We start from the raw sequence: 24,192 nt of genomic DNA on the forward strand, positions 1-24,192 counted from the left end.
ACAAAGCAATTTGTTCCCATCCCAGAAGAACTTTGTTTCAAAGGGCAGTATTGAATTCAAATGTCGATGGAACCGTTTTTTGTACAATAGTGGTATGAAAAGGATGGGAAAAAATCAATTCTTTCTTTTACTGAGTCTCTTCATTTTTATTTCAAGCACGGCGCTCATATTTTGCATGCTATGTGCATGGTCACGGAATTATTGAGACTTAACTTTGGCTTCGACATGCTTGCCGCTGTCTTTACATTGCATTTTCATTTATTAATCTGTTCTGAGCTGGAGTTAATAAACAAAATCAATCAATCAATCCATCTATCGGTGATCAGAGGTTAGGGCATATCATAAATAAGGGTTAGTTTTAACACTGCACGTTTGATATGGAAGACTAATTATGCCATATGAAAAAATGTATAAATATCCATCCATCCATCCATTATCTGCACCGCTTATCTTCAGTAGGGTCGCGGGGGTGCTGGAGCCCATCCCAGCCATCTCCGGGCAGTGGGCAGGGGACACCATGAACTGGTTGCCAGCCAGTCACAGGGCACACAGGGACAGACAATTCGCTCGCTCATTCCCACATAGGGACAATTTCGACCGGCCAATTAACCTGACATGCATGTTTTTGGAATGTGGGAGGAAATCAAAGTACCCGGAGGAAACCCACGCAAGCAAGGGGAGAACATGCAAACTCCACACAGGAAGTTCGATCTCATGACCTCAGAACTGTGCCGCACACGCGCTAACCACCGCGCCGCCGTGCTAATGTATAAATACATTTTAAAAATAAATCTTTTCAAATACAGTGGAACCTCGGTTCTCGACCATAATCCGTTCCAGAACCCTGTTCGAAAAGGGATTTGTTCGAACACAGAAATCATTTTTCCCATTACAAATAATGTAAATCGTTTTAATCTGTTCCAACAACCTGAATGTTTACTTTTGTTTACCTTTAAGATACAAATAACATAAATGTAACCCAGGCTAATCGTACGTTCGCATTAGCGTAATCTTCCGTACGAAAGATTACCCTAACATGAACGTGTAAAAAAAATAAAGGATAAATGATGACTCTGGTGGCTGCAGCTTCATCGGTGTGGTGAAATTCTGTAACTCGGCCCATTTGCTACACATTTTTTTAATCTCGGACGTCCCCTAGTGTATTGGAGGTGCTATTGCACCGGAGAAAATTAAAAGGAGTAAAAAAATGTGATATGAATCATCCACTCTGGCGTTCGAACTCCGATTTTTTGACCGAACAGCGAAGCAAGAATTTCGAAATTTTTGGTCGGACTCAGATTTGTTTGAACTGAGAGGTGTTCGAAAACCGAGGTTCCACTGCATATGCCGTATAAATAAATAAACACATAAATAAATCTTGTAATACCTAAATATATGACGTAAATGCAATGCAATTATTTATGTGTGCATTTTCTCATTTCGTTTGTCATTTACTGTAATTCCAGTCTATCACACTTTACTTTTCGGGATTTCAATACTTCACGGCTTTACATAGTGCTTTGTGCTCTCCAGTAGAAAACACACAGCGAATATCATCACGGGGGCTTGTTGCGGAAGGCTGTGCGTGCGTGTGTGTGAGTTGGGTGACTCTGTGCACAACTGTGATAGGCTTGTACATGCTGTTACAAGTCAATGCGTCCAACAAGAACAAAATGCAACTCATAGTATTTTAGCGGATCATTATATAGGAAAGAAATTCATAAATTAAAAAGGACATTGAGGAAAGTCAAAAGAGCAAGAAGAAATGCTCATCAACACCAGATGTACCATGGATAGTTATCAGGTTCGGGAAGAGACTAAGGGGCCGGTCACACAGACATTTGCGGCTGAATCACGGCTAAAATTTTGCGGTTTTTTTTTGCCCGTGGTTGCCCGCGATGGAAAATGCGCAAAATTGGCCAACCCGCTGTTCATCGGTGGTATGCCCGCAAAACACACCGGCGACTGTTCCGCTTCCTCATCGCGTCATTTCTGCGTCATTTTCTCGTGTGGACCACGGGTATAAAAGCTCCCGAGCCGGTGTTGTGCCCAAATCCGACTCCTACGCAACACATCCACCCCCCCCCCCTCGCGTGAACGCGCATTCTGCTGCGATCGCTTTTGTGGGAAGCGAGCAATGACGTTGGTGACTTTTTCATCCGCGTTAACAAACGCATTTTGTAGAATACGATCGCACTTTATTGTTTAAATAAACGCGTTATACAGACTAGGATCTCCCAATTGTTATAATTAGCTCGCTTTATTGTTTTAATAAGCGTTTTATATAGAATACGATCGCTTTTGTTGGAAGCGCAGCAGAATAAGCGTTCACGCGAGGGGGGGAGGATTTACCGTTCGATTACGTTCACAACAAAAACAAAGACGGAATGGTTTAAGTTGTATTACCATTCCAACAAATGCAAGACGAAGTGGTTTTGGTTATATGTTCGCCATTACATTCCCTAAAAGTGAGATAAAACGAGGTAAATGTGGGGATGCGAATCTCGACAGGGATGCATTTCACCGGGATGTAGAAATCATAACCGCTCAAGACACAGTCCAGTGAAGATCAAGATTTCAAGCTATGGCATCATTTTTATTTTATTATCTTGAAAATAAATGTCAAGATAAAAATGGATTAAGACGAGGTCACTACGCTGACGGGGATCCATGTTCACCCCCTTGACGTCTCGAGTACAACTGACGGGTGCTCAGCAAATCGCGCTGTATATACGCGGAGAAAGGCGTTTGACTGTCACACGCGTAACACGCTAATTTCACGTAATAACACCGCGATACAGGCGCAGAACATGCTATTACCATGCTCCACCCACGATTACCCGCTGAAATTTCCCGTCCTACCCATGTGTAACCACGCCCTGGCCGCGGCCAGAGCACGTCACGTCATTCCGCGTCATTTCCGCGTCATTACCTCGTGTTGACCACGTGTGCGGCACGCGGTTTAACACGTGCTCAAACTTTTGAGCAGCTCAAAAGTTTTGAGCGCGGCCAACCACGTGAAAATTTCCGACCGCGAGTAAAGCACTGCTCTATCTTGTGTATATGGCGGTCTCTAAACGTCCAACAGCGCCCAACAGCATCTGCTTCACGGCCAGAAATTGCTGGCCGTGGTTCAGCCTCAATACGCTCGTGAAAGGCTGTGTAACCGCGCTCTGAAGAATTGAGCTGAGCAGTGCAAAACTTTGTCGCGCTGCCACCCGCGCGCGGAATTCCGACCTCGTGTTAAGCACCGCTGTATCTCGTCTGAATGGCGATCTCAATGCGTCCAATAGCGTCCGCCTCAGAGGCAGAAATTTCTGGCCGTGATTCAGCCGCAAATGTCTGTGTGACCGGCCCCTTAGGCAGCGTCGGAGGGTCGGACAGTAATAGCAGGCCCGCAGGTCAGGACTACTTTTGTGGCCACGTGACAACCCTCACAAGTTAGCCTCGCCGAGTCTGAATCTCACACACGCCAGATCCCTTACCCATGAAGCTACAATTTGTAGGATACCACACCAAGAGTCTTGTATTTTAATCATCTCAGAAACCAATACGAATATCCCAGAGCTAGTGTGCAGCTACGTGTCTGCTCTCAAAAAGACTTTCTTACTCAGATAGGAGAAGACCTACAATTTTCTTGTACAATGACAATAAAGACAACTCATTCAACTGTAATTCTGTATTCTGTGTTTTTAATTGTAAATCTATAGTTGTTATTTTGGTCCGTTTTATCAAGAATATTTCTGAAATAAACAAAAACAACACTGAATAGCCGAGTCCGTAGCTATGGGCATCTTGTTATAAAATATAAAAAGCTACAAAAATGTAATACTTGTAATAAAAAACCGGGAAATAAATGACAGAGCATATTTTTAATGTAGAGTCGAAATATGTTGTGTAAAAGACAAAAATAGGAGATAAAAGCAAACATGCAGTATTCCTGTTATAGGTCCAATTTATCACAAAATAATGTGTCATAAAATATTAAAAATGACCATATTTGACCATTGTAGATAAATATTGTTGCAATGTTCCACATACTGTAGTCTGTCATGCTGTGAATAAGTAGGTGACCTATTGTGTTTTTAAGGTCTGTTAGCGCTCAAGGCCCGGTCACACAGCCTTTCACGGGCGTATCGAGGCTGAATCACGGACAGAAGTTTCTGCCCGTGAAGCAGACGCGGTGGAAAATGTGCAAAATTGGCTAAACCCGCTGTTTACCCGTGGTATGCCAGGTAACCGCGGCTGCATCGCGTTTGACCGTGCTTACACGAGGTACACACGCTAATGCACGTGATAACACCGCGATACAGGCGCAGAACAAACGTGCTATGACCGTGCTCCACCCGCGATTACCCGCTAAAATTTCGCATCCTACCCGCATGTAACCACGTCTTGGCCGTGGACGTAGCACTTCCTAGCACGTTCGTACCGCGTCTTTACCTCGTGTGTACCACGTGTGCCGCCCGCGTTACCCGTGGTCTAAAGTTTTGAGCAGCGCAAAACTTTTTCGCGCGGCCAACCGCGTGTGAATTTCTTACCGCGTGTTAAGCACTGCTGTATCTCGTCTGTATCGCGATCTTAAAGCGTCCAACAGCGTCTGCTTCACGGGAAGACATTTCTGGCCGTGATTCAGCCTCGATACGCCCGTGAAAGGCTGTGTGACCGAGCCTTAAAAGCAATTAACACATATGTGCATAGCTAAAAGTAGCAACCTTATGTTGTTTATTTTTGTTCAAATTTCTGATTTACATGCACAAGCACACTTCATTGCAAAAGAAGATAATATAGAGCTGAATCACTATAAATGGAATATATTATATTCTTGCATGGTCAAGGTAGGTCACGGTTGTGACCAATGACATTGGCTTCCCTTTTGCTTTGGGAATAAAAAGCTCAGTTAAATAATGAGAAGGTCCAGAGAGGTTCTGCCTGCTAGGAAATTGTGGAAGTGTCAGTGACTCATCATGCACTACCTAAACATGAATTTCGGGCAATTTTAGCAGGCTGATTATGCACTTTGGAACTCGATGAATTCAATTATTTTGGGAAAGTCAAAATAAAGTTTTAAAATTAAACATTGTATTTCACAGAGGATCATGGGATATTTAACACAGAGGATTAAGAACAGTGAGAAAATTTGGGTTTTCAGTCTACGAAAGCCTTAACTGCCAGTTGGTGTTGAAATTTAATTTCTTTATTATGAATATAACCCATGTTGGAACTAACACGTTACAAAGGAATGCATTCCTGGAACGCAATTGCTTTTTTCGGTAACAAGTACAGACGCTCCCCTACTTACGACCATTCGACTTACGATAAATAGTAGATCCGAACATTTTCGTCGGGATGACAAAAAATATCTGGATGATTGCTGTAAGTTAGATTTGGTATTTTCTGCACCTTTTACCGAGTACAGGACATCACTGTAGTGCTTCTTTTCCGCCGCTATCGGCATGTGTTGGCGCTGTGAGGGGTCACCCAGCATCCACCCCGAAGAAGAAATCCGGCTTCCTCTTCATAGTTCATGTCTAAACATTCTATACTGCCTATACTGTGTCCTTATTATCTCCAGCGCGATAAGATCTTTGATATTTTAATTGTTTAATATCTCGTGCATCAAATCAATATGGTTGGTGTAAATAGTAAAGAAGAGGCGAGCCGTTTCTTTTGAAACGAAAGTGGAATAAGAAAGCTTGATGCGGTTGAGAAAATGGTTGGATCGCTTTTTTTCAGCCACTCTCTAATTTGGCATTTGTGTTAATGTGCATGACTTCCCCATTCCCGTAAAATAAAGCTTGTGTGAGAAACGTTACGCTTCTGGGTTCTCCTCCTGTTCCAGTTCATGACAGTTTGGGCATTTTGTCAGTTGCTTTGTGTCCGCTTCTTTATTGCCTCTTTAATCCTGGTTTTGTATTAAATACAACCTTCTTTTTGAGCACCACTGTTTCCAGTTCCTGCCTCTGCCACATGGCTTTTCCAGACCATCAAAGCTTAACAACCATTATGCTGCCCTGGCTCGTTTTATAGTAATACTTATTATTGTTATTTTAACTCTAACAGTATGTAATCTAAAGCCATGACTTAAATTACTTTTTGCTCAATACCTGGAATACAGAAATCAAAGAACAATGCAGTGTCAGCCCAGGCATTTTTAAATCTTACATGCTCAAATCAAGGATTGTAAATTGCAATCATAAATATGTCACGTGACCCAAAAATAGCTATACAGGTTTTCTAAAGTTTCATTGATTTTCACCTGCATGCAAATAATGTTTTTGCTACATAAGGCACAAGTTCAATTTTCGGACTAATTTGGGATTTCAGGAACTCCTTGTAGTCCAAAATTTACAATAAATAAAATAAGGAGTACCTATATTTGCCATCTCTGGCACGGTGGCGCTGTAGGGACCTTCATCAAAGACGGGTGGGTTGTCGTTGATGTCCTGCACCCGAATTATGAATTGTGACGATGGCTCCAAGGCACGGTCCGTCTGCCTGTCGGTGGCCGTGGCAATGAGACGGTATTCGTCCTTCTCCTCGCGGTCCAGCGGTTTGGTGACGTGGATGTTACCCGTCTTCTCGTCGATCACAAAGACAGAGCCGGCCCCTTCTCCACGGAGGACATACTTGGTGCGACCGTCATTCCTGTCCATGTCGGTATGGAGCTAGGCGGGGGAAGATAGACAATAAATTGAAATCAATTATAAACAACGGGTCAAAACTCTATACATTCGTTTTCTCGCCTGGTTCTCAAGTTCCGGGTGAAGATCAAGAACAGATCATCTCAGTTGACCTAGGAATGGACTTAAGATTTATTGACTTTAGAAAATTTGTTTTTGTGATTGACTCACGGCCAAATTCAAGCACTTTTTAAGAAATTTCAAATCCAACTTCCCAAAAGCTCTAGTACCCTTAAAAGTAGAAATCCAGTGTAAATCATGTACATGATTTTGTAGATCTGGAAATCTGAGATATCTGAGATTTAAATATGCAATTTGTAATATTGTGTGTGCATTTATCAACACATATGATTATTAGATCTATAGTAAATTCCAAAAATCTGTGTGGATCTGAACAAAATAGGAGTTGGATTAAAAAATGTAGCTTACATTTTAATTGCAGCAAGTGCTTCCCTTTACAATTTATTTCTGTGAAACGCTTCCTTAATTTTTTGCATGGCCCATAATAAATGTCCATTTTTGATACATAACCCTTGCACTAATACACATTTCATAGTGCCCTGTTAAGGCGTAGCATGCATCGGTCCTCTTAAGTGCAAACCGTATAGGGCACTCCCATACAAACTAATTCTAGCTGCCTTTAATCATGAGGGAGAAAGAAATGCCAAACAGCTGTGTCTGCCTCATATTTAAGCAGACTTGATGAGAAACATGGCAACAATTTTAAGCATTTAAAATCACTTTACACACAATTCAAGCATTTTTGAAGCCTTGAAAAAAAACATTTAACAAGCATTTTCAATTATTTTAAGCACCTGTATAAATACTGTGGACTACACTATTGCTTTATCAAGTTAAAACTAAAAAACATTGCAGAGGTTTTACCACTAGTGCCCAATTTATCTTATCTAGGATGCAAACACGTTCATATCATTTTTATTTTTTTCCTATTTTTATGGGTTTCTTAACCGCAGCTGCAAAACAGTGAAAATTATATCCCAGAATGAAGAGGAGTAACAGAGAAAACAAATACACAATGAATCTTGGAGTATGATAAAATAATGAATCGGGTTCCTTAAAAGAACCCTTTCAGAGATACAGTTGCTGTGAATATATATTTATTTATATATAATATGAATTTATATTTTTGAAAATATATAATATACTGGGGCAGCACGGCGGCGCAGTGGTTAGCGCGTGTGCGGCATAGTTCTGAGGTCATGAGATCGAGCCTTCCTGTGTAGAGTTTGCATATTCTCCCCGTACTTGCGTAGGTTTCCTCCGGGCACTCCGGTTCCCTCCCATATTCCAAAAACATGCAGGTCAGGTAAATTAGCATTAGTATTAGTATGAATGAGCGAGTGCGTTGTCTGTCTCTGTGTGCCCTGCGACTGACTGGCAACCAGTTCAGAGTGTCTCCTGCCCACTGCTACTGTTCAAAAGCTGGGATGAGCTCCAGCACCGCCGTGACCCTACTAAGGATAAGCGGTGCATATAATGGATGGATGGATATATATATATATATATATATATATAATAATTCACGAGCTCAAGTACTTGCTTAATATATAGCTCGCTTATGCCTTATGCCTGTGTAATATACGGAATTTTTTGCGTTTTATTATATGTGGTGGGGTTATAAAAATAAACTTATTTTTGGGGAGGAATTCACATGTGTCAACCACCAAAACATTTGAAAGCAAGTCCCGATACTAATGATTAATCAGGCATTCACAACATATGTAATTTAGTTGGAGGAAATAAATGCAGTTTTTGTTCGAAAGTCACTTTAAGGCACTTTTTAGTACTTCATGGGTTACAAAGCAATAGCGACAGGAATATTCATTTTAGTCCCTACAATTCTACACATTTGGATGATTTTGAAAAAATAAGGCGCTCAATTTCTAACAAACACAGCTGTTTTTCTTTGGTCATGCCCTTCTTTTTGTTGATATCATGGTCGTGATTAAACACATTCAGTTTCATGGCCAACTTATTGACCCCACTCTCCTCTTTTCTCATCCAAGCGGCTACACGGTGCAGGAAATTACTAGCACATGCACACAGGGTGTGCTCTAGTGGTTTAATGAAAACTCCAAATCAAAGGAATAATGAACAGTCGACCAATCAATTATTCCCTAACTAATAGGAATGTATGGGCATGAGTCCGGAATGCGAAGCAGAGGGACAAGCTGGATCGATTGGAGCCTTCTGCTGAGTTTTATTAGATTAACTCCTAGCGGGATACGAGTGGCGGAGCAGCCACGGCTACTTCTGAAAGTAATATTAAAACAAAAAAAACTCCGCCTTCAACAAGGGTCCTACACTGGGGGTGTCAAAGTCATTTTAGCTCAGGGGCCACGTGGTAGGAAAAAAAACCACAAGGACGGCGTAGTGATTTAATGGCTCAAAAATTGTGCCTTAGATGATTTTTCGCACACTCATAATTCAATTTCAATTATGATTCAGGGATTTAAGATTCTCTTTTTTTCTATACTGAGGTCTAATCTCTAGTAGTAATTATACATTAACAACATTTGTAAAAAGAAAAAACAAAAACCAAAATTAACAACTATAGTTTACAATGGACCCGTGCGGAATTTGGAACTTTTTTACTCCCTGCTGCCATCTCTTGGCTTGTGTCATTATTGCAGCTCAGTCAGTTTGTTCATGATACAAGTGCGCACATTTCTTACATCTCATCTCATCTCATCTCATTAGCTACACCGCTTATCCTCAGTAGGGTCGCGGGGGTTATATTTTTAAAATATATAATAATCCCAGCAATCATCGGGTAGTGGGCAGGGGACACCCTGAACTGGTTGCCAGCCAATCGCAGCCAATCGCAGACAACTCACTCGCTCATTCACACCTAGAGACAATTTGGACCGGCCAATTCACCTGAAATGCATGTTTTTGAAATGTGGGAGGAAACCGGAGTGCCCGGAGGAAACCCACGCAAGCACGGGGAGAACATACAAACTCCACACAGGAAGTCTGGAGTTGGATTTGAACCCACGCAGGAGGTTCCCAAGACATGAACTGTGCCGCACATGCGCTAACCACTGCGCCGCCGTGCTCATTTCTTACATGTCCTTGATTAAACTCAAATATTTTTCATCTTTGTTAGGGTTTCTTACTCTCTCCATTTGAAAAACATTTTTAATGCCAGACTGTTTTTACTCACAGAGCCAGAAACGGAATTCAGGGGATGGAGAAAACAGAAACTTGTCCTGAAGAAAAAAAAAACGAACAAAAAAAAATAACGACAACCCTCTGAAGAATAATTCTAATTTGTGTTTACATGTGCTTGTGTTTACATGTGCTTGTGTGTGTGTGTGTGTGTGTGTTTTTAAGAATAGAATTTCTGTTCTCAAAAATACATGTTTTTTTCCATCCCATCCTATTTTACGCAGCAACTTGGTCAGGTGCTTGAGACATTCTGTCCCTGCTGACTAATAATCTATTTTCTGAAAGTGGGTCTCAGCTTCACTGCTGTTTACTTGAGCCCACACTACACCTACATAGACTAAATATTTTTGGCAGATTCTATTGTAGACAGCTTGCACTGAGACATGTCATCCCCACCAATAATCAGATTTGACGTCAGCACTTGCGTACACATGGCAGCCATTTATAGAAAAAACAGAAGAATCGTGAAAAAGACCACCACCACTACTCCCCAATACTTCCACAATCCTAGAACTTTTTTTTTTTTTTTTGGGGGGGTGCAGAGCTCAAATGAGCAAAACGTGTGAGTTTGAAGCTTATTGTTCAATTCAAACATGGGCAAACACATTTGCTGGATAAATCGCAAGTTACTTATCCAGTTTGACTCGAAAAGGCCTGAAAAGATTAAATACTAGAGGTTGAACTGCTCCAATAGATCGTGTGTATCTGTCCATTTGTTTTGGACTCAGTATCTCATAATCATCAATTAGCACCTTTGCCCACTCACTTCCTGGCTCTACAATGGCTATCTGGCCTCAACACCAGCAAATGGGGCGTAGCAGCACCTTGTCAGTAAAAGCTATCGTCCAATCTCTCTTTTCTTCGCCTTGTTCCCCACCGGTGGAGATCAACACAAGTTCTGATGCAGAATCAATCTCCCGCACGATCCTTTATTTCTCAAAGGCAGTATTGCGTCGACATTTGTATGCACAAACTCACTTGCACTTAAATAAACAGCAGGGGTCTTAAACACATGGCCTGCGAACGAATATATTATATATATTATACATTTATTTATTTATTTTTTTAAGACAGGGGCATCAAACTATCTATCTATCTTGTGTATATATATATATATATATATATATATATATATATATATATATATATATATATATATGTATGTATATACACCCTGTAAGAACATAAAAACCGCTAAGTAGAAACCTTAACTTATTGCGGCCAAACCGACAACCTGCCAGTTCGACCCGCTCCCAGGTTCACTTATTAAAAGTCTTTTTGGCGTCCTTGGACCTTCAGTTCTAAATATTATAAACATATCACTCTCCTCAGGTGTAGTTCCAGCAGCTTTTAAGTCTGCCGTTATTAAACCCACACTGAAACGACCCAACCTTGATCCAGAAATCTTAAGTAATTATAGACCTGTGTCAAACCTACCTTTCCTCTCTAAAGTACTTGAAAAAGTAGTGGCACAGCAGCTGAATGTTTTCATATCCGAGAATAACCTTTTTGAATCCATGCAATCAGGATTCAGGGCTAACCACTCTACTGAGACAGCTCTGATTAAGGTACCAAATGATCTCCTTCTGGCAATGGATTCTGGCGCTTCATCACTTTTGCTGCTGCTGGATCTTAGTGCTGCTTTTGATACAGTGCACCACAATTTCCTACTAGAACGTTTGGAAAAATGGATTGGTCTCTCAGGAACCGTCCTCTCGTGGTTTAGATCCTACCTCTCAGATAGGACGCACTGTGTTAAATATGGTGAAATGACATCTGAGCCCTTTAATGTTACCTGCGGTGTTCCGCAGGGTTCAGTGCTTGGCCCCCTTCTTTTCAGCATTTACATGCTTCCATTAGGTGATATTATTCGCAAGTACAATATCAGCTTCCACTGCTACGCAGACGACACTCAACTATATCTTCCGTTGGAGGAATCTCCCACACTAAACTGTGGAAATTTGGAGGCCTGCCTCATTGAGATAAAAGAGTGGATGTCACTCAATTTCTTGCGTCTTAACTCTGAAAAGACCGAAATGTTAGTCATTGGTCCATCTAAATGCCGTGACTTATTCTCAAAAACTGCTGTGAACATTGACAAATGTCACATCACACAGAGTGACTCAGTTAAAAATTTAGGTGTCATATTTGACCCTGATCTATCCTTTGAAATGCATGTAAAGAAAATTACTAGAACCGCTTTTTTCCATCTTCGTAACATTGCTAAAATCCGTTCAATACTGTCTCAGTCGGATGCGGAAATTATAATTCATGCATTTGTTACCTCCCGTCTCGATTACTGTAATGCACTACTCTCTGGTCTCCCAAAGTCTAGAATCAAGTCTCTTCAGCTGGTACAAAATGCCGCAGCGAGGCTTTTAACTTGGACAAAAAAGTACGATCACATAACACCGATTTTGGCTAACCTGCATTCGCTCCCAGTTAGCCATAGATGTGATTTCAAGGTTCTCTTAGTATTATACAAAATCATACATGGACTTGCTCCCTCTTATCTTTCAGATCTGATTTGCCCCTAGGTCCCGGTCCGAAGCCTACGATCTGAGAGTGCCGGACTTCTGGTGATCCCAAGAGCAAAGAAGTGTTCTGCTGGTTCGAGAGCGTTCTCCATCCGGGCACCGGTGCTGTGGAATGCTCTTCCCCCTGAGATCCGATCTGCAACCTCAGTGGAAATGTTTAAATCTAAACTTAAAACTCACTTCTACTCCATAGCATATGAATAACCTACTCTTTTCGTCGGCTGAAAAAAAGTCTGTGTAATATAGTGTAATAATCTGTAAAGCCCTTTGAGACTCTTCGTGATTTAGGGCTATACAAATAAAAATGACTTGACTTGACTTGACTTATTTGTTTAGTAATTTATTAGTTAAGGACAAACCCAATTCACAGGGTCAAGTACTTGCTTAACATTAAAAGCACTGAACATTAACTTTTATTTTTTTACAAATAACTTCTGTACTGTCAAATTATAATTGTAAAAATTATGTTGCTATTTTAATGCACAACTTTATGAGTTCATGACCCGATCTACTTCACTTTACATGATACTTTGCCGTCATCATGTGGACTACATCAAAAACTGCATTCATCTTTTGATTCCGTCCTACAGAAGCCATATACATTTTCATTATCACACACTTTTGAAAAAACACCAGGGAGCCACTAAGGAGCGCCGAAAAACACTTGTGACTCCTGAGCAAGTTTAGCCAGTTGAGAGGTCTAAATTTGTTGGTGATAGAAAGCATCTTCTTTTATTTAGCAAATCAGAATGCAGAACACAAAACACAATGGAAATCCTTGTAGCAATCAACCAGCAACCAAAAGCTCAAATTAGGTGTCATATATAATTGGTCACGATTTGGAAAATTTGGAAATTTGGTACTGTGCGTGCGGTTGTACTGCATTCTGTGGTGTATGGGCCGAGAGACAGCTGAAAACAGTAGTTAGTCCTTTACTTTTAAAAACATATATATTTCTGTGTTTGCTATGGTTGGTTGTATTATATTTCAATAAACATTCGGAGAAAAAGTTATGTTATCGTTTGCCCCGTCATAGCTAGTCAGTACAATATGAAAAAGTTTGTGCGACCTGAATGTTTGATACGAATGACACTCATGCTGAGCTAAAAAAACTACCAATCACAGTTCGGTATATACCTTTCAAGGGCGGGATATTGGCAAAATTGCGTTATTGCGCTTGACTTGCAAAAAGGACGCACTTGTGGAAAGTTATTTGCGCGCCTGCGAAACAGAAACGTAAAGTCTAATGCGACAATAACACCATGTGGAATGATATATAGTACAAAGTCCCTAACATGTATTGGTCAAAGCCTGCACTGAAGAGAAGGTCTGGTGATGAGCACATAAAGTTTTAGGAAGAGTGGAAATGAAATATTTCTTTGTTGACTACGGAAGCCCCTGGCGGTGCACCACGAAAACAATTTCAAACATCATTACACAACTAAATATGCTGAGAAGTATGCAAAATACCATACTTACTGATGGACACCCTCAAGCCATACTAAGGGTCTCAACAACTCAATTACAAATCCCCTTTTTAACACCAGACCCAGGCCAATTTCATATTTGGCCCTAAATCTGATACACATTTGATCTATTTGGAATGTGACTGCTGTGCAAGATGCATTCATGCATGTCATTTATAGGTGATAAACGTCACTAGTATTCCTTCAACCAGGCAGGAGAAAGCCGAGAAATCAACCACCACTGCGGCACAAAACACGGCATGTAAGTAAATCACACATTCATGGAAGATAAACACTTTTCTGGGAGTCATGGTACACCAAACATCGCATTGCGGATCGAGTTCATTCTTAAAGCAAGAGTACCCTCTTGTGGAAATAAACAATATTTACGTTCAAATCCGACCACACGGACAGCATTCAATGAGGGAAAGCAAGGTTTCGGATTAAATTGAGATTCGGGGCGACAACACTTTGCTGTTAACATCCATGAGTACTTCCACAATTGTAAGTGCACTGCGTGTGACTCACGTGTTCTCTTGTGCACATGTGTGACAGTTGTGGCGTGTTCCAACAGGAAGATCAAGTCGCATACAAGAAAAATTTGAACAATCTTACTAGAACATCGGATTTCACGAAAAAAAATCTGAATTGGGCATCAAGTTCTGCAGTGTGAACGGAGCCCCCTCCCCCCCTCCGCCCAGGTAAATTGAGCTTGAGACCCCTGATTCAGAGGTATTTACATTACAATAAAAACAAAATACAATTTGGTGGAACAGTCAACATGTTCACCTTCTGTGCAAGGAATTGTGTAACGTTGCTTTTGAACTTTTGCACAGACACAAGTTCCCCCCATCGTTTACCTGATGACATGATCACAAACACTAGGGCAGTGGAGCGACCAGAACCTCTCAGGAACGAGACTTTAGCCCTTTTTTGAATGAAGAGCCATTAACAATCAAAGCCTTAACAGCCCTGCTGCTTAACGACGGGACTTAATGAGCTTACTAATGAAGCCCGGCATCATTACCAGAGTGAGTGGTGGCAGTCCTGATCGAAAGCTTTACTCATATCCCTTATGCAGCAGGAGGGAGCCTCTGTTTTAAATCGGTTTCACATATTAAATAATAATACAAACATTTTAAACCATTTTATGGGATTTAAGTAACAGACTTTCTTGTGTTTGGGCCCACCAAAATAATATGGAAGCATTATTTTCCCCAATACATTTGCAGGAGTGTGACAAAAATATTCTCAAAACAAAACGCAATGTTCTGCAATGACTACAATTCAGATTCACAACAGCCCATATACAGACACTACCCTACTTAGGACCATTCGACTTACGAAAGACGGTAGATAAGATCATTTCTTTCGGGATGTGTAAATATATCCTGACATTGCTGTAAATTAGATTTTGTATTGTGTGCACCTCTTTCCGAGTACAGGACAGCACTGTAGTGCTTTTTTCTGCAGCTACCGGTGTGTGGTGACGCTGTGAGAGGTCACCCAGCATCCACCCCGAAGAAGAAATCCAGTTTCTACCTCTTAGTCCGTGTGTAAACATACTACGTGGACTGTATCTTTAGTGCGCTAGGAACTTTGACGTTTCAATCGTTTAATATCTCATGCATTTTTCAATATGATTGGTGTAAAGTGTAAAGGAGAGGCGAGCCGTTTCTTTTTAAATTGAAGTGGAATAAGAAACCTTGGTGCGGTTGAAAAAATGGTTGGGTGGCTTTTTTTCGGCCACTTTCTACCACAGAGGAGGAAGTTGACTTAATCTTGAAGCCCATCTTCCACAAATAAGTTTAACTTCACTTTATTTATCTTTATAGAGCATATTATTTTATGAAATGCTTATTTTTTAGTAAAAAACAATACAGGCCTTAGACATACTTAAACAATCCTTAAACATACAAAATATAGCACTGAAGCAACTTACGAACAAGTTTAACTTACAAACGATCGTAGGGCAGCGTTCGTACATGCCGTGCCATGAGACTAAACTTAAGCTTCCTCATCTCTTGCACACACAAAAAAATTGTAGAGAGGAGACCTAGTATTGCTACTACTACATAATAAAATAAGTTATTATACATGCTGCCACAGCCCTTTGAGACTTCTTGTGATTAAGGGCTATACAAATATAAATCATGACTTATTAGCTAAATTGAACACTCTAAATCAGTGGTCCGCAATATTTCCTGTATATCAGACCGGTTTGATGTGTGATAATATTTTCGCGGCCTGGCCCAATGATAGCATTCATAATAATGATACGAATAACGATGATAAGAAAAATAATTATAATAATGTTTTGTCTAAATAAATAAATATATATATATATATATATATATATATATATATATATATATATATATATATATATATATATATATATATATATATATATATATATATATATATATATATATATATATACAGTACAAAAATATTTAGGGGGTAAAATAATAATTGAAAGAGCAAAAGAATTGCCATCTTTGAATCTTGTATGGTTGGTTGGATTTCTTAACCACACGGGTAGTAGTGGCCCCATTTCCTGTATTGTGACTTGAGCAAGTACAGCCCGGTAGCACCCATCCCTCTCCAGGCCAACGTATGTTTTCACCCATTCTCAAACCGAGGATCTTTCTTGCATGTCAGGCAAATGTACTTAGCACTGCATAATCATTTGAAATAAGCAAAAGTATGCATGGAATGCATACCAACTTTTTAGAAAATATTTTTACTATTTACAAGTGACTTTGACTTCATTTGGTTTATTTGATTATTTTTCGACTGCCCTCTTAAACGCCTTCATCAAACAAAACAAGTTTTTGCATATATTTACTGTATAACATTCGAGCAGATATTAATTATATAAAAATAACAATCATATCTGCTTCCACCTACTGAAAATAATGAACGCTCCATTCAATGGAGAAAAGCAAACATACTGAAACAACGTCGAGCTCTTTTGCAAAGATACACTCGACAAAGTCTTATGGCACAGTGGTTGAAAAACATTGCTGTAGTTTTTCATATTTTGGGAGTTTCTCTGCTCAATGTCCCCCACCAATTCTTCATGCTTTTTTTCTGATGTGGTGAATGAAATTGTCGGACATTGACCCGCAAGCCAGAGCTGTTGATTCAAGTGAACCAGCATCCCGAAGCACATTCAATTTATTTCTCGGCAGGGGCCCGGGCACACGCTAAATTATCCTCAAAATCGTTTTTGCCTTTCGCTTGAAACTGTTTTGTTGGCGGACATGTTGCAAATCAATCCGGTGCGTCTGCCCTTGCAGGGACATGCCGATGGCTCTGTGACTTTTTGAAAACTTCTAGTGTAGAAGCACGGTTAAGTGATTTTTCGGGTGTGTTTGGGTAAATAAACTGGTCTTGCACTGTTTCATTCTGATGCTCACATATTAATTAAGTGTGGGTGGGCATAAGGCACGTGGAAAAAGACCGGCATAGCATTAGGGGTACTAAATCGATACTTCACCCCTTTCACCAATTTCGTCAAAGTGTCGCTCTTCTATGTAGATAGACCAGCCCTTCTTTTTCTCACCCAGCACCCTCGGCCACTCTTTAAGTTTATGCCGTTTTGTGTGACTGACAGGCACACTTTTAGCACCTTTCACTACCGGACCTCCAGCTGCATCTTGCCGGCCAGACAGGAGGGAGGGCAGAATCTATGTTTGCACCCTTACTAGCAGCTGAAATAAGGAGCAAACAGGAAGTGCAGCACAGTGAACAGTGAAAGGAACAATGCCACGTGTAAATTGTGTGGTAAAGTGGTAAGCTAAAGTGTCAAATTTACATAAAAACATGGAAAAAAGTTCACCCTACCAAGAGCAACGAGCTGCAGCCAAAAATGTAAACATGTAACTGTTCCTGAACAAAAATCTGTAAATCCGTTGTCAGTATAGCAACAAAGCCAAAAGGGTTTTTACGTTACATTGGTTTTTTTGGTTCGACTCTCTTGACTTTTGCTCAGAAACAGTTGTAGAAGTAATTTATAATACTGTTGATTATATTGTTAACACTATTTCCACTTCCTGGTTTTATTTTCAAACTAAAGTTGTCATTTTGACACTGTTGTATTTGTATTTTCATTAAATTGCTGCTTGTTTGATTTTACTTTCTTGGGTTTTGCTCAGAAACAGTTGCAATATTTATATTTATTTTTCATACCATTAAAGTAAACATTTTAGTGCATAAAATATTTGTGCTTTGTTTAGTGTAAATATAAACTAACGAGGGAGTGAGAGTTCAATTATTCAACGGGCAAAATATATCGGAAATGGTATCAATCAGTCCTACGGTATACTTACTTGGATCAGATCGATATAAACATTTCCAGGGACTCCCATCCTTACATAGCATAGCAAAGAAGATGTTGATTTCTTTTACTTTTGCTAATTGTGTGAAAATCTTTCATAGACATGCCTATACAGGCTTCCCTTAATTTTCCCCAAATCAAATTTCCGTCTATCATTGCATTGATTCGTTGTACATAAGAAATAATTAAATCATTTAACAGTGCCCCAATGATGGACCAATAAAAAGTACCTGGCTGAGACCCACGTTTGTTTTTTCCGTGTTGACTTCTACAAACATTAATATGTGAGTCATATCAGCTCTTTTAATAATATAGCTCAATTTCAGGGATGCATTACATTGAAAGGGCATTAAAACAGAGGTTGCATTTGATATGTTACATGTACAATTATACAAAAAATATAGTTTTTCTCTAAAAAGTCTTTTTGAACTAGGTCCAAGGATGGAATTTACATGACCCCAACTAAATTATGACAAAATGTGAATTTTGGCAAAATACTTTTAAAATTTGAAAAGATTGTATATTTTTTAGCGTCAACAGCAAACACTAAGAATTATTACAAACACAACTACAAACCAAATGAGACAGAAAAGTGCTGAACCCTGATAAAATGCAACATTTGCTGTTTCCATTTTTAGTGCTAAGGGAAATTGTGTAATTATTTCTCCGCTCTGTAATTTGATTATTTGATGTTGTTCTGTTTTCAAAGTTTTACACTGTATATGGTCTGGCGTGTCAGATCGAATGTTGAAAAATCTTCAAATGCCTGATGTAAGCTAATTGAATAAACTGAAAAGCTAACACATATATTCCAATACGATTAAAAATAGTCTTGTGGCTCCACCACAAATCTTTTATGATTAAAGCACAAAAAAGACACCTTTCCTTGATATAACAATCTTAATTACATGAACATTAAATGAAAACATTCATCTATTATTCAGGCACCATCAGTATCCTAAGTTTTGTGTATTTGCAAATGTGGGCAAACATCTCTTCAAAGAAAAAAATAACAGCAAATATCTGTCATTCACTACACTACCATAAAAAGAGTGCAATGAGAAGTAACATTACCGGTAAATTAAAAACAAACGATTGTGTGTATCATAATACATAATGAATCAAGACCATAATAGGGGCCGTGGATAACTTTCATGTAGTCTGTTACCGGTGACAAAGATTATCTGGATTAGAGCCGAAAAGGGCAAAACGAGATTACCGGTAGTCTTTCTTTTTCCATATAAAAATTATTATGCGGCGCAAACAATTTGAAATGATCAAAAACGCATGAAATACAGGTAAAACTATACATAGACAGGTATGCATTAATACATTAATCATATTTTCTTCTAACTACATTTTCTATGTTTAGTTACTATTTCAAAATGTTTTCGTGGTCAATAACACACAATTTTTTAGCTATTTAGGGTTCACTTGTATTTGTATTTATTATTATTCAGCCAGTATATTTACCGGAAATCACTTTGTCACGCGAAGCTATCGACGTGACTCGTTGCCTTCGATCGGCGCCGGGTTTTTAGACCCAACTGCTGTGTTGGGAGTCATTAGGTGACCAAAGCCCCCAATTCCAACCCTTAATGCCGAGCGCCAAGCAGGGAGGCAATGGGTACCAATGTTGTAAGTCTTAGGTATGACTCGGCCGAGGCTTGAACCAGCGGCTAAAATTATTTTAAAGTTATTTTGTATCGAGAAAATTAGTTCGTTCCACGAGCGATTCAAGCTAGGAGCACAATCCTGGAAAAAATGTAGCTCGCATCAAGAGGTACCATTGTATACTAATGTACCCTGGAGTCACATTGATCCTCTGTCCTTTTTGAGCATAGACACCTTCATTTTTTGATAAGGCTTTTGAAACACTGATTTAGGATGCATGATGAATCATAAAACACAAGGAGACACCCTCCTTGGTTGATGCAATCAACAACTCCCTTTGCCTATAAATATAATTGTGTGCAGTTGCTGAAACAAGTCAACGGGAATCTGACATGAAATGCCAGCTGGTTTTGTACAGCTGTGAAGGTCGATGGCGAGCTAGGAGAGTGTGCAGGTGATCATATCGCTATCTGAAAGTCAGTACAGCACGAGATACTAATCAGGCTGCGGAGTGGCCATTTTAAAAGAACCACAGGCAAATGGAACAGCTTGAAAAAAGCAGCTACTATAATATCACAGAGGCCTGGTAGACATCCAGCTCTTTAATATCAGCCATGGAGTGTGAAGCATGAAACTTGAGTGAATTCATCGATTTACAGCATGGCCGCCAATTGCAAGCGGGGTCTCAGGAAAGAGCAGCAATACAGCAGTGGTATTCATCTGATAAAGGACCTCTATAACTCTAGACTGCCAGACGAGGGTTTAGTGGCCAAATAATCAAATGACAGAAACTCCTTTTAGCCAATTAGAGTAGCACGATGAGGACTAAGTCAATGGACTTTGGATGGATGATTATACTTAATCATAATCTTAAATTCAAACCATCTTGTAATGTGTGTATATATATATATATATATATATATATATATATATATATATATATATATATATATATATATATATATATATATATATATATATATATATCTATATAGTCTATCATTGCATTGATTCGTTGTACATATACATATACATATACATATACATATATATATATAAATATATATATATATACACATTACAAGATTTTCAGTTTCTTGGCAATACAGACGCTGCCCAAGTTACAAACGAGGCTCCGGACGATCGTTCGTAAGTTGAATTTGTTAGTAGGTTGCTTCAGTGCTATATTTTGTACGTTTAAAGAAGCACAACAGTCATTTCCTGTACTCGGAAAAAGGTGCACAAAATACAAAATCAAACTTACAGCAATGTCCGGATATTTTTCGACATACAGTAAAGTAGTGTATGTACCGTTTCACATAAGTCAAATGGTCGTAAGTAGGGGAGCGTCTGTATAATTTTTAGGAAGAAGAATTACCTGTCGAGTTCTCTTTTTGCTGTTTTATCACACCCACAAATGTGATGCTCCAGATACTTGACTAGCTCAAAGGGACTGTTTATAATATCTGTAATGAGCTATCCATTTTTCAACTGTGCAATAATCATTTCACAAGGGGTTTTCTAAACATCTGGTGGACTTCTAATAGTTTTTACGAAACACAATGTACTATTGGAACACTGGAGTGCTGGTTGCTAAAATTGGCCCTCTATACAGGTATGCAAATAGTGCATTTAAAAAGCACATATGTGCAGCTAAAATTAATTCAGTAATTACCACGTTACAATGCATGGTATATTTTCGATTAGGTTCTTGTTAACCCCATTAAAATAAAACAGTGCTTTTACTTAAAAAAAAAGACAATTTCTAAGCGACCCCACGGTAGTGTATATAGACATATATAGTGTGAGTGTGCACGTGCGCCTTATCATTTAGTTTCTTTTCAGGCGCAAGTTTTAGGATGAAACTCAAAGAAAAGTGTTGGTCCCGTGTCAATATGACTAAAAAAGAGCAAAGCAAAGGTCTACGAGCTGGATCGTCTACTTGGCACTGTTACTGAAGCGCAGACTGAGAGCATGACTAAGAATATAAGTGTCTTGTCGGGTCTCTGGGCAGGACCAGAATGTCACAGATGCAAGGTTACCTGGCGTGAAAAAATAACAGCATTGAAGGCAGGCCAGGAAGTGTGGGTTGGCGATAAAGCGACACAAAGCTCAGGCCAGGATCTAAGCAGCATAATTAAAGTCAACAACTCTTATGGCTAGCTGTGATCATTTATGCAATCATCAGATTTGTACCCGATTGCTCCCATCTGGAGGACCGTGAATGTCCATCTGGTCCCACAGAAACCTGAGTGGAACGCAGACCTACACAAATATGTACAGTACAAAAATGAAAACCAATTTTGCATTCAAAAGATATGTGTTTACTGATTTTTTTTTAATCCGGAAGATATTCATAAAAAATGTGCCGTGAATGCCGATACTATACGATTAAATTATATGATGCATTGTCAAATTAATTGCCAGCTCTTATACAATTGATTTACGTAACGTGGTATTAAAAATGAATTAAATAATCAGAATCTGAGCTACCTCATAGTAATTACGAACACAATGAACCGGCATTGCTAGGCAGGTACAAGATTGGAATCAGCTGCTTGAAGTGGTCAGTGGTCTGAACATGCAGTACCCAATTCGGCCGCCAGAGGGTGTTTATCTGTATTTGGGGGGTGTTTTGAGATGAATTCTCGTGAAAGACATTCGCGCAGGCCAGAAGGAAAACTGTTTTACAACTAAGAGATTATAATAAGTACTTTATCCAAGAAATTAACCGTCACTTTCTTCAAATATTAAAGGTTTGAGACGGTGATTCTCAACTCGTGAGTTGGGACCTAAAAATGGGTCATGGACCCATTTTCATTGGGTTTGGGTCTTTGCCCTGGCAAAACAATGCTTAGAAAAAGAATAAAAGCAAAGGGTTGATTACACTCATTCACAGTGAAGGGGGATAATGCTATGTCTGATCTATTTTTCGTGTTCAGTCAATCGGCACCATTCTTCTTCTACCCATAATAATGGGTCCCGAGGATCAACCTGAAGAAGGAAATGAAGGCAGGAGTATGTGGCTATTTTAAAGCAGTTTAGGGCGTCACTTACAGTATAAGCGAAAAAGGTGTATATGCTAGCATTTATAGTAATTGTAGCCATGTTGGTTTTGCTGGTCATTTTATTTAAAAAAAATAATAATAATAAAAGGTGAATATGTTCTACTAACTGCTTAAACTGTACAATATTTTAATCCGATATAGTGGAGTAGTAAAATGTTTTTCTTGCTATGAGTTGCAGTTTGTCATTAAGGGTGGAATGGCGGGTTCTGACATACGGCCAGTTGAGAACCACTGGTCTATATAATAGTGATTGCAGAATGGAAATCAACAAAACAATAAAAACAAAATCCAAAACCCACAAAATTCACAGAAGCAACTGGTCTATTTAGAATGGGCCATCCAGACTCCTTGTGTGGTAAAGCACCCCACTGAAACATTTACAGCAGGCGTGACTGTCATGATTACTGAAGTGAGGAACCTAAGTCGGCTCCGTTGGCGCCAACTGCCTCGGCTGCTGATTGGCTGCTTACCTCTTTTTAAACCCCTGTTTTCCTGTCACCCGTGATCAGTCCGTCTGCAAACCTCATCCCACACTAGGCATACCCTTTCCGACCCTGACTCTATCTTGTCCTGTTTTCTGATTGATTCCCAGCTTCGACGCCTTTTCTGAACTCGTTTACGTCTTTTGCTCCACCGCCCCGGCCATCAACCTGTTCTTCCCCCGCTCTCGAAACTGCCTTCGCTCGCCACGGAAGTGCCACTTCTGCGTTCCAAGCCTTCTGACCGACGATCACCGGATCGTGGGTGTAAGCCTTTTCCTCCTTCTAAATAAAGCTGAGAAAAAACAAACGCAAGTGGGACCTGACTCCGTTTCTGGTCTCTGACAGTGACCACAGTTTTTTAAAACTTTAAGCCCTTTTTTGGATACTGATTAGCACAAAGTTCTACCAGTTTGGTCTGCATTCTTAAAATAACAATCAAGCTAATAATCTGTTGATTTTATGTTGTCACTATGTGGAAAATTATCAAAACATAGTCTAGCGAACCTATTTGAGTTGATGACTTTATCAATAATTTCCACCATGTTTGAGCACCTTGCTATGCCTCCTGTGTTTGGGTCTACTGCAGTTCACAACATAAGTAACAAAAAACAAACAAACAATAAAACTGTCTGAACCAGAAAACAAGACCATTACCCAAAAAATCAGAATAAAAGTAAAAAAAAAAAAAAAAGGTGATGGTGAAAAATTAATGTGGAAAATAACCCCCTACCTCACGTTCTGTCCAAAATGTCCTTATGAAGGGTCAGGCTAATGAAGAACAGGTGTGGGGTGATTGGACACACCT

The 24,192-nt window shown here is 39.6% G+C and overlaps 1 protein-coding gene across 1 annotated transcript in view; it reads right to left on the reverse strand.

Annotated features, from left to right (window-relative positions):
• Positions 1 to 24,192, reverse strand: part of cdh24b (cadherin 24, type 2b) — a 314,707-nt gene that overhangs the window by 119,860 nt on the left and 170,655 nt on the right. Inside the window, exon 4 of the mRNA XM_088349797.1 lies at positions 6,374 to 6,668. Coding sequence (XP_088205923.1) covers positions 6,374 to 6,668 — 295 coding nt within the window. The remainder of the gene's footprint in view (positions 1 to 6,373; positions 6,669 to 24,192) is intronic.

The sequence above is a fragment of the Urocampus carinirostris genome, chromosome 1 (genome assembly GCF_059441175.1).
Source record: "Urocampus carinirostris isolate Australia breed hairy pipefish chromosome 1, RoL_Ucar_1.0, whole genome shotgun sequence".
Taxonomy (NCBI): domain Eukaryota; kingdom Metazoa; phylum Chordata; class Actinopteri; order Syngnathiformes; family Syngnathidae; genus Urocampus; species Urocampus carinirostris.